We start from the raw sequence: 16410 nt of genomic DNA on the forward strand, positions 1-16410 counted from the left end.
CAGCACAAAGAACCCATTAAAGAGCCTCTGAAAGGAGCTGCGGCTCTATTTCACTCCGCTGGCTGCTCTGACAATACTCCTTCTCGCCTGTTGATCTGAATAGTGTGAATATTTATGTCCAGAGGTGTTTGCCTCTCCTTAATGTCTGCACTCTTTAAACAGACAAAAAGGACAGATCCTCGTATATTAACAGAGGCCTGTCCTGCCAGAGGAAGCATTACTGCCTCCTCATTATGGAATCAATGACTGCTTCACACACTGCTCAGCAGGCTGGTTGCTGCATCAGTGTAAACTCATCCACTCACTGAGCATTTACCAAAGAAGCTGCTGTATGAATAACATCCAGGTGATGTCTTCCCAACGAACCATCCACACAGCCTCCGGAAGCTCTTTCTTCTGTAAAAAGCTCTTTTCATTATGATACAAAGTAACTTTTACTGAACAGCAACAACAACTGTGGCCACAAGAGACAATTACAGCATAATGGTTAATGTATAGTGTAATCATAGCACAAGAGGAGAAGTCGAAACAAGGTATGATATACTGTATAAATATACAGAAAAATTATAGAAAATCAACCTGAAACCATAAAAGAAGGGTGACATGCGCCTTTCTTCACATCCTTTACATCAGTCGTAATGCCAGATAAATATTTGTAAAATGCATCTTACTTTATGTATATCTTCTATAGTTTTCAAAGTAACAGGTAACTGTGTCAGCTAAATATAGTAGAGACAACAAAAAAATATGTCTCTGAACTATAGTGGACTAAAAATCTCTCAAAATATGTCAGCGTTACACGCATATCTGGGGTCTTTAGAGACCCAGGACCAAATGGCCATCTCGGTCCATTTGCTTAATAATAATAAATTGCTTTTGCATCACCTCACAATATGTTTTGTGCTAGCTCGCTACAGCTAGCTGCTCTGCCTGGCGGTGGCTGTACAGCGGGGGCTAAAGCTTCTACACTACCAACAGATTCTCACTCCCATGAAAGGTGACAAGCAGGGCACGAACCCCGGTCTCCTGGGGGAAAGTCCTGTGTTTGACCCATCCACCACCCAAACCAACTTCCCTATGCAGAATTTTTCGTCGCTTCAGACGTTGACAGCCGCCGTCCAAACGTCTGTATTTTACGAGTTCGGAGTGAGAATGGGTTGACATGACATGTGTGTAACCAATATACACAATATATGATTAGCGTCACCTCAATGCTCAGCAAGCACCAACATATGTTAAGATATATGGAAGTTTGTGATACAACAACTAAAAACTAATGGGTCCCAACCAGTGTAAACAGGATAACAGCTTTGGAGAGTCCCATTCCTCTTCTTTTAGAAGAAGCTAACTGCCTTCCCCAACCCTGAGTCCCTGTGCCAAGCTAGCACACCAACTCAACACGGACTGAACCTCTGATATCAGCCATCCAGCTAACTCACACACAGCAAACAAGCTAACCCCCAACGTGTTTTCATGTAATTATTGCTGAATCTCAAATTGTAATCCCTTACACTAGCCTTGGGCATAATAACTGTAATGGCTTTAGCTGACACATAATGTATAATATTATATCCTAATACAGCTCAGCCAAACTCGATGTATGTGCTTAAAATGTACTGCGAGGGAAGGCAAAGGTATCTCAGGAAAACCAACATAGCAACATGACCTTTAAGACAAATCAAGACCAGGTAATAAAGGAGGACTCTGGGGCAGTTCCTGATTTGCCTGTTTGGTTATCCATCCTTTCTTTTATCACAAATAGATGAGCATAAATAATAGATGCTGTTTAATCTGCTCAGTGAACTACAGTATATTGTAGCAATGTACTTTATTGGGGTGGCATGGTTAAGGAGGCAGGTGGTCGTAGGAATCGTGGGGTTCTTGGTACCACTGAACTCCGAACCACTGATGAGCAGTTTGGCATCTTGAATGGCGGCCTCTGCTATCAGTGTATGGATGTGTGTGTTTGTGAATGGATGAATGTTGGCATGTGTTGTAAAGTGATTTGAGCACTACATAAATACAATGCATTTACCATTTATATTGACCCTCTATTTCCAAACTTGCTGCTGGGGCTGCTTGGGCTGCATTGCTGAAAACATATAGAGCATGTGGTTGTGTAAAAGTGATGCCTTCCCTTCCCCTGGGAAACATTTACACCCAATTGTTTGCACTAGAACAGGTGTGGACGGCTTTAATAAAGATGAGCACGGAATCTGGCTGGGACCAATGGATATTAAAATATCTCATGACCTTGCAAACAGGGATTACAGTGCAAGTCTGCCACAGCAGGAGGCGACTGCACGCAACATGCCCTGCAATCCTCTCCACTCAATAAGCTGAGGCAGAATTTATGGCCCTGCAGACAGCCCGTGCTGTATGTGTTGGTCTCCGCTATGGATTACGGGATACACAAATGGTGATGCGTGGGTGTCAGGAGAGGTGCTAGACGCTGATGTTTCAGGTTTCAAGGTTCAGCTGGAATTCTGCAGCCTTCTCAATGTAAATGAATCATATATACCCAAGGGACATATATACAGGAAATACCCAGGGCCCCAAGTCACCGCTGGATCATAAACACCTTTCTGTTTGCTCTCTTATTCCCACTCTGTCTCTTTGTCTGCCTCTGAGGACCAATAGCATCACTGTCAAGTTGACTGCATTACTGTAATTTCTCCCAGGATCCTGACTCAAGCCTGTCGTCCACCATAACATGTCAATACTTGGCTCTGTCCATTAATCGAACCAAGGAGCATTTATTTACGAGGCACAACAAGGCTAGGTGAGCGAGGAAGCAGACTCTGCAAAGAGCTTAGTCAAATATAATTCACTGTTGATCCAGACGCCATCAGTAAATGTTGAAATGCAGGGTTTGCCTTTCTGATTATCTTCCTGTCAAAATGCTGCTGCTATCTCCTGTTTATTCATAACTTTCTCACCCTGCATAGTAGCTAACGTTCTGTAAGCCATTGACTGTAAACTGCTGAGATCAGCATTTATTTGAAAAGAAATTACTACATGCAATGTGAAAGAGGTCACTTACAGTAACAGACCCACAGAGAATTCTGCAGTGTCCCTCAGCTCTATCTTTTTAGGGTCTTTCAGCTCATTGCTTTTTTTTTATAGACCGAATCCCCCTGACACAAAATCACTTCCTGTAGACACATGGCGGTTAATCTGAAATGGGGAGATATGTGAAATCAGCAAACTTGTTTAATCCTGTTGTCATTTTCAGCCATAAGTGTAACGTTTAAAGATACATAGTAGTGATGCACTGAAATGAAAATTCTTGGCCGAAACCGAAAACCGAAAAAAGAGGAAACCAAGACCGAAAACCGAAACGAAACACCGAAAGAAATTAAGCCAATTATTAGTACCATTGCATTTATGGCTATGACTGTGTACTAACTTTACTAAAATCAAGGCATTGCAATTGTATAAATTAATATTAAAGTTTAATTAAAAAATATCTAGCAGAAATATGGCTACAATCTGATAGTCACATACAGTATACAGTAGCCTAAGAACAGAATAGCTTACCTATTGTTATTATTATTATTATTATTATTATTAATTGAGGCACTTTCTTGCAGGATTTCACTGAACATATCAGACAACGAGGGTGCATGCCCCTCATCTGGTGCAGAGAGACGAGTCTTTTTTTCTGCGCTCTGATCTCCTGCGCTGGGCGCTGCTCTCCGTCTCCACGCGGGTTCTCCGCATCCATCGCGGCTTGGATCATTTCTCGCGCGCCCTGCTTTATTTCCGCATCCAAGTAATGGTCTTTATAACGCGGATCAAGTACAGTCGCGGTGAAGTGCAGAGGATCCGAACAGATCTCACTGAAACGTGTGCCGACAGACTCTAAGAGCCATTTTCATTGTTTTTACCTCCCGTGGTCCGTCTCAACCTCTTTGCTTAGGAGACGCTTTGCAGGTGGAACGGATCGGGTACTGACACACGTGCAGGTCGCGTTTTCTGTTTGCGTCATCACAACATTTTCGGCCGTATTGTTTCGGTGATAAAGGTATTTCGGCCGAAAACCGAAAATGCCCTTTTGGGCCATTTTCGGCCGAAAATTTTCGGTGGCCGAATATTCGGTGCATCCCTAATACATAGTTAAACACAGAGGTTTCTGCTGTCTTATTTCCTGTCCTGTGTAGCTTGGCTAGCGTCTCTTGAACCAAATCTAGCGTTAGGAACAGCAACATGTCCCCGCCGGTTGGACTGACTGCTGGTTTGGGTGGTCATTTTCTTTAGTCTGTGGCCCAACAGGTAGACTAGCTCTCCAAGCTAACGCTAGTCAAAGTGTTGACATATGAAAGCATCAAACATACATTTCAATGTCGTTAAATTGTGTACGGGACACAAGAGTTATCTATCCTGAAGTTATTGTCAACAAACATTGTGACTGATTCTAAAGCCCACAAATTCCCTGTATCATCAACCTCCTCTCCAGCAAAGCGTTGAGAAACCAATACTGCCTGTAGCAACTAATAATGTTGGGAAGTAGCTACTTGCTCAACTACATTTTCCAGAAGATGCTCGGTAGCATTCCAATTTACAAAATCATGTACAGTATCCAGTAGCAAGCAATGCTTTCCACTAAGTAGGGGGGCAGTGTGACAGAACACTAAAGGACTAAAGATAAAACAAACCCTGAATTGATTCAGCCAGCAGCAAATTTCTTTATTCTTCTTCATTAGAATATGAAATGTTGTAGACAATGTATTCAAGCTTGTGAACCTTATATTGCACCAAAGACTGCATCACATTCTCCAAATCTTTTTTTTCTGTAATATGATGCCTGAATGTAACCATTCGTGTCCTCCATAAACAGTTGGGGGGCCTAGGCCACGTCCACACGTACCAAAACGATCTTTTTTTTACCCGTCTTCCCTGGATTTGTTTCAAGAATAGTTGCACCAAACGAATCCACTTGTAAATGACTCAATACGCTACTTCATATGCCAGGCCTATAGGCGGCGCTGTTTCTGCTACAGAAATTCACCAAGAAACGGAGAAGAAGAGCATAGTCACTTCCACTTCCCATCATTACATGACTAGCTAGATTATAACTTTCTCTTAATACATCCGTGGACTATAATAACTTTCACCACTGCTCATTTTTTAAAGACCGCCGCAAGAAAACGTGTCTTTGTTTACGTTGTATAATGTGCTGTTGGATTGCTTTTTATTTTGTATGATTGCAGCGCGCTAGCAGCGAGCTAGCTAGCTCTAACATCGGCAGTCAACAAACATCAATGATCCATGAATTATGTCTTTTTAATAATCTATACGTTTTTCTTGCAGTAGCCTTTCTACAATAAGCCGTGGTAAAAGTTACTATAATCCGTTCAAGGAGTTGATAAGCAGACAGATTAGCTAGCTAGTTGATAAGTTGTCTACTTCCACTTTATAAACAGATAGCCATAGAAGCTAACGTTAACGTACTTCGCTGCTGGAGCGGTCAGCTGCTTTAGCGGTCAGCTGCTTTAGCGATGTTTAACGTTGGCTACATAACGTTAGCAATATATCTTGTGTAGAATCCAGAGGGAAGGGTCAGGGAGCAGAGACACAGTATTTAGATGAAGTGAGCTGGTTTGACCATGGAGATGGGACATGCTCGCTTAGCTTCACCGCAGTTGTGTGCGTCAGCGGCCGTGGGAAAGGGTGTTTATATATGTCAATGGTAAAAGAGGGGTGTGGCGATGACATCATCAATACGGATTCGTATTCACCAAAGCCGGTCTACGGAAAGCCGTTCCACTCCCTATTCAGCCCCATTGTACCGAATTTGGTTGCAGTTCCACCAGAGTTCCACTGGGGGTGATCGCGGTCCAGTGCAAAATGAATGGGACTCTATGGAGCTAGACGGCTAAATGTGTCTCTTTCACCCGATTGTCGTTGAGAAACCTCAGATTTGATTGTAGTTTTTGCAAGTTCAACATGGGTTATAGGTCGAAAGTTGAATGAACGAGTACTTATGTCCTTTTGATTTCTTACAGGGGGAGTCGTTGTAGCCCATAACACGCTAGCATTCTGCTAATGAATGCTGATTGGTCAGTGAAGGAGTGATTACGATCGGAGATCCCGCTTGACGGCATCCAAAGCAGAGCCTGAATATCAGAGTGAATATTTCGGCGTAGTCTTTAAAACATCAGCAAACCTCTTTCTAGCATGTGTATTAACAGGGAGAGCCTAACCTGTTAGCTGTGTTGTCGATGCCTCGAGAGAACAAAGGAAGCGACTCAGAGCTTGCCGTAAAGCAGTATCTCCGGCCGTATATGTGTATGACGTCATTGACATTTTAAAAGGCTTTTTAGAACAAAAAAAATGACTTTAAAAAAATCTAACATCCAGCAGTGTGTATTTTTTTGCCTCCCCTTTCGAATGCAGCATTCAAATTACTAGACAAAAAATTACATGCTGAGAAAAGTGGATTTTGAGGGGTATAGCTCCATAGAGTCCCATTCATTCTGCACTGGCCTGTGAGCGCCCCCTATATGGAACTCTGCTGGAACTGCAACCAGTTCAGAAGCCGGAAGTAACGAGGGAGTGGAACTTCTTCCTAGAAATTCTTTGTATTCACCATCCATACGAAGCCAAACGAGAACCATTTTCGGATTCTTTCACCCTGAGACCAGGGGCCTGTTTCACAAAACCAAGATAAGGGATTACACCGGGATTTCCCAGTTATCCTGGATGAATTAAGCCTTGATTCGGTTTCACGAAAGCGGAGGCACATAAATCATGGAGATTTATTCTGTACAGCTAACCTGCTCCTGACCAGGCTAACAGCCAGGATTTATTTAATCCTGGAGCCTTTTCTGATCACCCAGCAGTGGTTTTACCCTATTGTTATCAGCCTGGATTAAAATACAACAGGTGCATATTGCTGTTCATTTAAGTACTGATTTTATTTAAAGTTGTGACCATTATTTTTTTTTAAATAATTATTCATGTGACAGTCATTGTTACTGTTATATTGCTGTATGAAGACTGCTGTTCACATATTGTTGTTAGAAGTTTGATGGATATATTATGGCAGTTATTGAGATAATTAGAAAAGGCTGATAACATTTCAAATGTGTTTTAAATGAAGTCTGTTACTAAGGGCAATACATACAATGCTGTACATTTCTATAGTTGACCAATGCCCTTGAATTATTTTAGTTGATTCATTTTGTTTTAAATTCTTTAACAATAAGGATCATGTTTGTTCATCTTCCATGTACATTGTCTTTGGCATTCTTAGCACACAATTTGTGTTGTCCAGTAAACTGGGACTATAATTTGGGAGGATTGTACAATTTTAAGAACATATCCTAATTGTACAATCCTCCCAAATGATAGTTTTAGTTCACTGGACCAGTACCTATCTGGTGATGTAGGCTACTGTACATTCATGTAACAACAGGGAGAGGACACCTCAATGGTTTTTGACCTTATATATTGCTGGGGGGGAAATAACTGATGAATATACTCTGTTCCATTCATGTTTACAATGTGCATGGACTTTATCACTTAATTATCTTTATAGTTTCTAGATTTTAGAGTCCAATTTCTTCAGTGTCTTTATTTTCAATGTCCATACATATGGGGAGTAAGGCATATAATATGTAGAGAAGGAAACTCGTCCTCTATAAAAAATAAAAAAATAAAAAAAAAAGTTTGGCGGATAATAGCGGACAGACTGAATGATAGTCTAAAAATATACATTTATGAACTACTGCTCTTAACTGAAAGCATTCAATGAGTCACTGTCTTTTGCAAAAACGAACAGTTGTACACTTTGCATTAAAAGCGAGCAGTGGAAGTTAATATGACTTAGAAAACTTATATTGTAGCCCGTGAGAGAGAGGGAGAGGAACAGAGTGAAAGAGATATTTACGCATCATATTCTAGCGTTATAGAAAATGTATCTTCATAGTAAATTTTAAGGCAAAGAGTACAACTGTTAATTTGTGAAAATGATTAGTAGCCTAATCCCTGAATGGAATGATTATGACGGCTTCAATTCAGAGCCGTGGTCAGTTAATATATTTAGGCTATATACTACAATTACGCATTCAGTCGGTCCGTGATGGTCTGCTACGCTTTCTCTCGCTGTTTCATTACAGCGACTGTGTTTCTTTTCTTTTTATACAAATACTGTGTTTCACCTTGTCATACTTCCACAAGAAGCTGCTGCTCACTCTGTATAAAGTATGAACAATGCGTATTCTCCATTTTGGCATCAGTAAATCTGTGATCGACCTCGCGGTCTTTTGAGGAAAGCCGTGGACGTGCATCTATCTGAATGACTTCAGCCTGGCTCGACCTAGTCGCTCCTCCTCAGCCTGGCTTGGCCTTCGTGAAACGCACAAAGCCAGGATGCACAGATTAGACTAGGTCAAGCCTCGCTTTATCAGTTATCCTGGATTTATATATTCTGCTTTTGTGAAACAGGCCCCAGGTTTCAAAAAAGTGCGTTTTCAGGCAGTGCGTTTTCAGGCAGTGCGTTTGCAGGATTCGTCTGGACGGTCGGCCCAAACGATGCAAAACATGTGCGTTTGCAGAAAAAAACGTTTCTGTGTGGATGGCCCCGAGAGTAGGATACTTACTTTAGAAAGTTACCAGAGGATTAACCAACTTTAAAACTTCAAAAGTTTCCTGACAGTATCTATGGAGCTGGAGTCACTGACATCAGTTGCAGATAAGAGGACCCTGAACAGACTGCTCTCTATAATGGACAATGACTGCCACCCACTGCACACCACTTTATCCAAGCAGAAGAGCATGTTCAGTGGTAGGCTCCTGTCTCTGTCTTGCAAAACAGACAGGCTGCGTAGGTCCTTTGTCCCTAGGGCCATTGGGCTCTTTAATGCTACACAGAAGGGGAGGAGTGTGATTGACCGAAGTGTTTAAGTCTGCTCTGCACACTGCCCTTTGTACCATGCCTTCATCCGGGTCCTTTTATGCATACATATAAACTACCCTGGACTGGACTGATTGCCACTGTTGGCCACCCTTACTGGCTATATAGCCACCTACCCATTTGATTTTACTAGCTTGCCTGTATGGTCAATACACCACCATGTTCTTTTTGCCTGTATGGACACTTTTCAACTTTAACGTAAAAATGTCCTCAAGTCTTTCATTAGTGTCTATGTATAGTTATTATATATATTATAGATTTTTGATATATTGTGTAGCCTGTGGTACTATATAGAACTTGCACTGAAACTCTCTTACACTACGTTACCATTGCACCTTTCTGCATTTTTTTGCTACAATCTAACTTTACTGTAAGGGCACACTATTGATATCTTCCTTTGTATTTTTGTAGTATGTATGTGTACATGGATATCATATGTCTGTGTGCCTATGTGTGTGTATGTGTAGAAGCTATTGGACACCTTAATTTCCTTCAGGATTAATAAAGTATCTCTATCTATCTATCTATCTATCTATCTATCTTCTATCTATCTATCTATCTATCTTAGAGATATATTTATTTAATTATTATGGTGATGGTGGTTTCTAATGATTTCTTAACAAAGCCAAATCTGAAGGCCAGCCAATAGGAAAAATAATAGCAGTTGTGTGATTCATTTTAAGTTAGCTAGAGATACACACTGCAAAAAGAAGTTAATCGATTGTACCTTGAAAATAAAAACAGCAAGTATTTTCAGTAGTTCTGCATGATGGGTAACAGTGAGTGGCTGAACCTGATATGACTTCTCAGATAGATAGAAAGCTAATTAAGTAAACATGTAAGTCATACAAGAGGACATGGAAATCAACATACAGGTTAGCATCACTACAAAGCCAAGACAAGCTGTCAGCTTCAGAATGGCTTCCTCTGGGCTGGCTGCACGCTGTGCTGCCACTCAAGTTCAGGACATACTATCAGCATTTTGTGATCTTTATACAGCAACTAATGGCAAAACTTACAGTAGACATAGCCAGCCTTTCAACACAGGTGGAAACCACATGGCTCCAAGTGTTGATGAATCCAGTTTAATAACGGGACTGATTTAGACATGAGGCCTGCTGCAAGAAGATGAAGCTGTTTTCCACCAAATAAGTCAGAAGGTCCTGACCATACAGTCTGCTGCTAACAGATGGACCACGTCACTCAGGCTCCGACATGCTCTCAGATGGCTCATCATCACCATAACTGCTTCATTCTGGTAATTTAATGAGGTGATGCTAAATATGTCTTTATATATTTCAAAAAGTAATAACTAGGATTATTTATGGCATTTACATTCTAGTCTAAAATACTTAAATCAGGAATAATGTCAACAGGACTTATATCATTATTGTAATTATATATCATTATAATAGTCAGTGGGTTTGCACGGTTGACCTGGATAGTTGTGAAAATATTTTTTTAAAGGATTGCAAAACCAGCTAGAACAATAAACTAATAAAAACATAATTCTACCCCACTACATTTATTTGGCATGGTTTTACTGATAAAACATATGATGAGCTTATTAAGCACGATGCACTGCTTTGGGCTGGAAAAGTGGTTAAAGTCAGCTCCACCAACAACATTTCATATCTGATTTTATGTTTGGATATTACATCTGTGCTTTTGCCTGATGATCTGTGCTAATGACTTCAGTACCTGGGACATGTGGCATCGCTATTTTTACTTCAGTAAAACTAAAACATTAAAGTTATTTTATATCTATGGTTATTTCTGAATACACCGTAGTTGTTCCTCAGAGAGGTTTTAATTTGAAAGTAATAACCGGAAGTGTAGTTTTTTCACGCCTCACGTCACATGTTGTGTAAAGATGGCTGACACTGTCACCAAGTCAGATCCGCTGGGAAGTTTCTGGCTTTTATGTCCAATGTTTCATTTTAAAAACCTCCGGAAATTAACATGTTTGTTTGTTAGCGTTTGTATTTTAATAAGTCCGTCGCTGGCAGACGAACAGGACTTTATGGAAGACTTTATGAAGCGGGAATATTCTCTGGCAAAGCCGTACCATGGTGAGTTCAAGTCCTACAATACATCCAACCATGGATGGTTAAAGTTACTGAGCGGTACCGTACCGCGCTGAGTTAAAGTTACTGAGCAATGCCGTGCTGAGTTAAAGTTATCACCAATAGCAGTTCCTCGTATCATAAATCGAGTCAGCCACATTGTTTGATAGCTAATGTTAGCTACTGAGTATAACAATTGACGTACTCTCAGGTTTTCAAGTCTTACGTCTGACGTCACCTTACGTGCAATGAGAGCTGACGTCACTGTTAATGAGCCCAGCACGTTAACGTTAGTTGTTGTAGTTGATGTTTATTAAGTTGAGCTTAAACCGTGATATTAAGATTGTATGGACTGATTGTAATACTAATGTTTAAACAAAGGTGTGCAGATTAGTTTATTTTCCAGGGCCGTTTGGCAGTCAGCAGCCTGTTGTGTTGCTTTGTCCACTGCCAGAGAGAAGCCTGGACAATGCTGTAGCTGACAGGTGACGTCACTGTGTTGCAGGCTTGGGGTTCTCCAGCTCCTCCCAGTGGGATCTGATGGGCACTGCCATGGTTACCCCGGAGCACGTGAGGCTGACCCCTGACATGCAGAGCAGACAGGGAGCCGTTTGGAGTCGAGTTGTAAGTCTCCCAGCCATACCTGAACCTCACACAGCCACTCAGGAGTACTTAACATGACCTTGAAATGAAAGTTAGATGTCATGTAATCAGGGTCCAAAATGATCTTTTTTGTCCACCAGCCAAACGGCTAGTTAATGTTCACATTGTAGATAACCATTGTTTTTATGGCTGGTAGCTGGTGATCATTTTGGACCCTGCATGTAATCATTTTATGAATATCATATAGACTATTGTGTACTGACACTGACACCATATTCACAAGTTCAGCCTGTTTAAAAAGGGTAGTCTGTTACTCAGTTCCTTCCTGCAGCACAAAGTAACCTGCTTGTCTTCATTTCCGTTGCTTTCCAGCCTTTGTTGGTGCGGGATTGGGAGCTTAGGGTGCACTTTAAAATCCACGGCGTGGGAAAGAAGAACTTCAATGGGGATGGCATGGCTATCTGGCTAACCAAAGACCGCATGCAGAATGGTAGGAAGGCACTGGATCACTCTACAGGGGGCATGTCCCGTTCAATGAAAAGGAACTAGATGCTAAAAATACTTTAACGCAATGTGTTAAAGGACCACATTCACAAAGCCTAGTATTAAGAGTTGGCTTATCTTTGTGCTCAACAAAGCTGTTGTGTACGGTTGGAAATCAGTAATTATAATGTGACACTGTGTTTAACAACAACAAGCTAGCTATCAGCCATGTCATTGTCCCCAAAACAATATCCAGACTTTCAGGACCTGAAATGATCCTCCATGTGTAACGTTACTGTCGGCAGCAGCCTGAAGTAGAGAGCTGAACGGTGAACGGGATGAGAGTATTCACTGAGAAACAAAGTCAGTTCAGAGTGTGACTGACTTCCTGCAGCTTGTGTGTTAGCGCCGTCCTGTGGTGTTCAGAGGAATGTAGAATGGTCCTTTAGTAGGTGTCCTATAACACTTTTTATATGTAGGTCATTCAGAATTTAGTATTCACCCAGACTGAGGTTTAAGTAATGGAACTAACTAGGATACATTATGGTATAGTGAGGGAAATAAGACATAATATTCTACTAGGTGTTCATCATGTGACTAGAGACTTGCCTCTCCATATATTTTTTTTTTTTTTTTTTTTAACACGTTTTTTTTATTTTTTTTTTTTAAAATGAGCAGGAAGGGAAGCCAATGTGTATGTAGGATTAGTGCATTTTAGTGCAGCGGTGTGTATGAATGACAGAGTTTCGAGGAAGTTTCCGTGTGTGTCAGTGTTCGCAAGCCTAATGACAATAGATCCACTGTGACTGTCACTTTGTCACACCCAATGCTGACAAGAGCCATGATGTGAGTGTGTTTAGTGATGCATGACTCAGACGGATGTCAGCAGTCTGTATATTTTTGAGATTGTGGAATACTTAGTGCAGAGGACAGCCGTGGAGTACTCCAGCAGCATAGAAAGACCGCTTGTTTTCATCAGACACACACACACACACACACACACACACACACACACACACACACACACACACACACACACACACACACACACACACACACACACACACACACACGTACCTGTGTAATAACACCTGTGCGTTGGCGTGATGTGTTGACCTCCCCTGTCTTCCTCACAGAGGGCTTTCCCATACGTCTCAGTGATGCTGGGGAACGGGACTCTGTCATATGACCACGATTCTGATGGACGGCCCACTGAGCTCGGAGGATGTACAGCTATGGCGCGCAACGCAGTCCACGACACCTTTCTCCTCGTCAGATACTCCAAACAGCGCCTGACGGTCTGAACACTCATTACTCACACACTATTACTCACACACTATATCTACATGTTACATTACTCACACACTATATCTACATGTTACATTACTCACACACTATATCTACATGTTACATTACTCACACACTATATCTACACACTATATCTACATGTTACATTACTCACACACTATATCTACACACTATATCTACATGTTACATTACTCACACACTATATATACATGTTACATTACTCACACACTATATCTACATGTCATGTTACATTACTCACACACTATATCTACATGTTACATTACTCACACACTATATCTACATGTTACATTACTCACACACTATATCTACATGTTACATTACTCACACACTATATCTACATGTTACATTACTCACACACTATATCTACATGTTACATTACTCACACACTATATCTACATGTCATGTTACATTACTCACACACTATATCTACATGTTACATTACTCACACACTATATCTACATGTTACACGGTATTAAATGTTGAAAGTTGTCTTAGGTTAAAGGATCCCCATTGACAGCTCTAAATTAATGAATGAAAATGACCAAAGTCAATAACGATAACTCATACGCTCACCCTCCAGCTGCTGGTAGACGTTGACGGTAAGCAGGAATGGAAAGACTGTGCTGACATCACAGGCCTGTGGCTGCCTGCCGGCTACTTCCTGGGTGCGTCCTCGGCCACCGGAGACCTGTCAGGTATGATGCTCTGGTTGGTGACTCTAAGAGAAGTCTACTGCCAGAACAGTCCCAGGGAGAGGACGGATAGGGAGAGAAACTGTGACTGGGCAGAGCTTTGTGTTGATGAGTGTGCATGTCGCTGCAGATAACCATGACATCATCTCCATCAAGCTGTACCAGCTGACAGTAGAGAGGACGCCTGAGGACGGGGACCAGGACCAGGACGAGGTCACTGTCCCCAGAGTGGACAACATGGAGCAGTTCCATGGTAGGTGCACCGTAGCCGCGCGGCGCCGGCTCGGCGTGTCGGGGCCTTTAAAGTGACTATATGTGTCTTTAAATTAGCGTTGATTCCAGCGGCCCGTCTGTGTTTTTACCACACCTGCTGTCATAAAGGTGTTTTCTAGCACGTGGCGGCTGGTGCTGTAATGTAATGTCCACGGGAGGAAGCATGTTTACCCACCAACTGTATTACTGAGTTTTAAATCATTTCACTTTATCAGTATCAGCCATAACTACAAAAGATAACTTGTAAGATAAAATGAAAATACAGTTAGACCTATATAAAGAAATCTCCTGCTGCCTTTTACCTGGCTGCACAGGCTTTTCTGGTGTTACAGCGAAATCTGTAACCCGTCAGAATGTGTTACAGTAGCGCCGTCTACCTGCCGCAAATCATTCTGGGACTTCACGGAAAAATCTGAAAAACAATTTTATATATATATATATATATATATATATATATTTTTTTTTTTTTCACTGTTAGTCACAGGTCATTTATGATCATCAGATGGAACATTACACCGTTTCAGAAACATTGAAAAGTTCCTCATAGTTACTTTTAATGGGCTCATGATATCGATATTCAGGGTCCCTGAATTGAATGGAATCGTGACCAACTTTGTGATATCAGCAAATACTATTTTGATATCTAAAAGTTGTGTTTTACCCCCCCCGTCCTGCCGATCGGAGCTGGAGCCGATAAATACTTGACTGTTGCAGTCTTTGTCCCAAAATGAATGCGGATTGTAAACTTTCAAAGTGCAGACTGAAGCCAGATGTTGGAGGGGGGGGGGGGGAACTATATTACGCCCTGAAAATGCTGGCTGTCATATAATATGAGATTAAAGATGACTTTGATGACATCAGCAGGGTGTTTCCTGAGACTTTAGAAACTGCTCTCTGAGGCGAAGTAGTACTCCTGTTATCAGTGAACTGAAACTGGTGGAATCTTCCTTTAACTTTGTGTAAATAGGTCTGTAACCAGGTCACATTGTTTCAGTGTGCGGTGGCCCTTTCTCTTTGCTTTGAATTGAAAAAGAACTCCCTATTGATGAAGTGGTTGTCTCAGACTGCTGGGAACCCTGATGCGTGTGATAAGAATCTCTCATCCTTTGCCTTTGCAGTGGAGGTCCAGGAGGAAGGGATGAGCGGAGTGCAGTTCTTCTTCACCCTGGTCTTCTCCATCCTGGGCCTGGCTGTGCTGGCCGTGGTAGGCCTGGTCCTTTACGGCCGCTGGAAGGAAAACAGACGCAAACGCTTCTATTGATCAGAAAAACCTTCAGAATGTATGTTTCCTAATCAACGTATACCACTCAGTGCAAAGACTGCCACAGCTTACTGAAGCATACAGAGAAGTGACCAACCGGATGGGTCTGGAGCCCAGAGCCAAGAGAACACAAAGAGCCAGCGGCCACATATTCTTTTTTGTCTGCGTTATGGAAGATTAATGAGATAAAGCTGCTTTAGTGGAAAGCCTTCTGTTGAAACTGGATCATGTGAATGGCACTGCAACACGTGCACTAACTGAGACACTGTAGATTTAACATATGAGTTTCACCAGCAGGAAGACAAACCTCAAAATCCCAGATGCTGTGTGTAGTTTACTGACATCATGTTTAAATTTTAATTACCTCTGACTGCCACTTGGTGCTGCCACAGTGCAGCCTTAATTTGCTGTGGCGACCGATCAAGCTGTGGATCATCAGAGACTTGTTCTTGCTGCACTGAAAAGTCCAAATGTTTGAGCTGCCATGTATTTGAGATAAAATAAGCCCGAAAAAAGAAGATGTAAATGTATGATTAATGAAAACATCATGCTCTATGCTGTACGTCAAAGAAAGAATGGGTGTCGAGCTAGGACCAATAAAGACGGGCCCTGACTCCATGTTCCACGTTTGAGCTCCTCTTTTATTCTCTCTGTGGCGTCACAACTCCCTCGGCTCCATGTACTTTCTCAAGTTGCCAACAGTTCTCAGATGTGATAAGTTAATGTAAAGGTTTATCCAAAATGTATTTTAATTTTTTTTTTAAAATCAGACCTGTAAATATA

At 41.6% G+C, this 16410-nt stretch overlaps 1 protein-coding gene across 1 annotated transcript; it reads left to right on the forward strand.

Moving 5' to 3' along the window:
- The first annotated feature begins 10764 nt into the window (after positions 1-10764).
- lman2lb (lectin, mannose-binding 2-like b) lies at positions 10765-16252 on the forward strand. The gene is made up of 9 exons (XM_039804452.1): positions 10765-10992; positions 11492-11610; positions 11962-12118; positions 12522-12526; positions 12868-12918; positions 13209-13370; positions 13982-14096; positions 14224-14346; positions 15485-16252. The coding sequence occupies exons 1-9, from the start codon at positions 10794-10796 to the stop codon at positions 15625-15627; spliced, it is 1074 nt and encodes a 357-aa protein (XP_039660386.1). The 5' UTR covers positions 10765-10793; the 3' UTR covers positions 15628-16252.
- Positions 16253-16410: the final 158 nt, after the last annotated feature.

This window comes from Perca fluviatilis, chromosome 6, assembly GCF_010015445.1.
Source record: "Perca fluviatilis chromosome 6, GENO_Pfluv_1.0, whole genome shotgun sequence".
NCBI classification, from domain to species: Eukaryota; Metazoa; Chordata; class Actinopteri; order Perciformes; family Percidae; genus Perca; species Perca fluviatilis.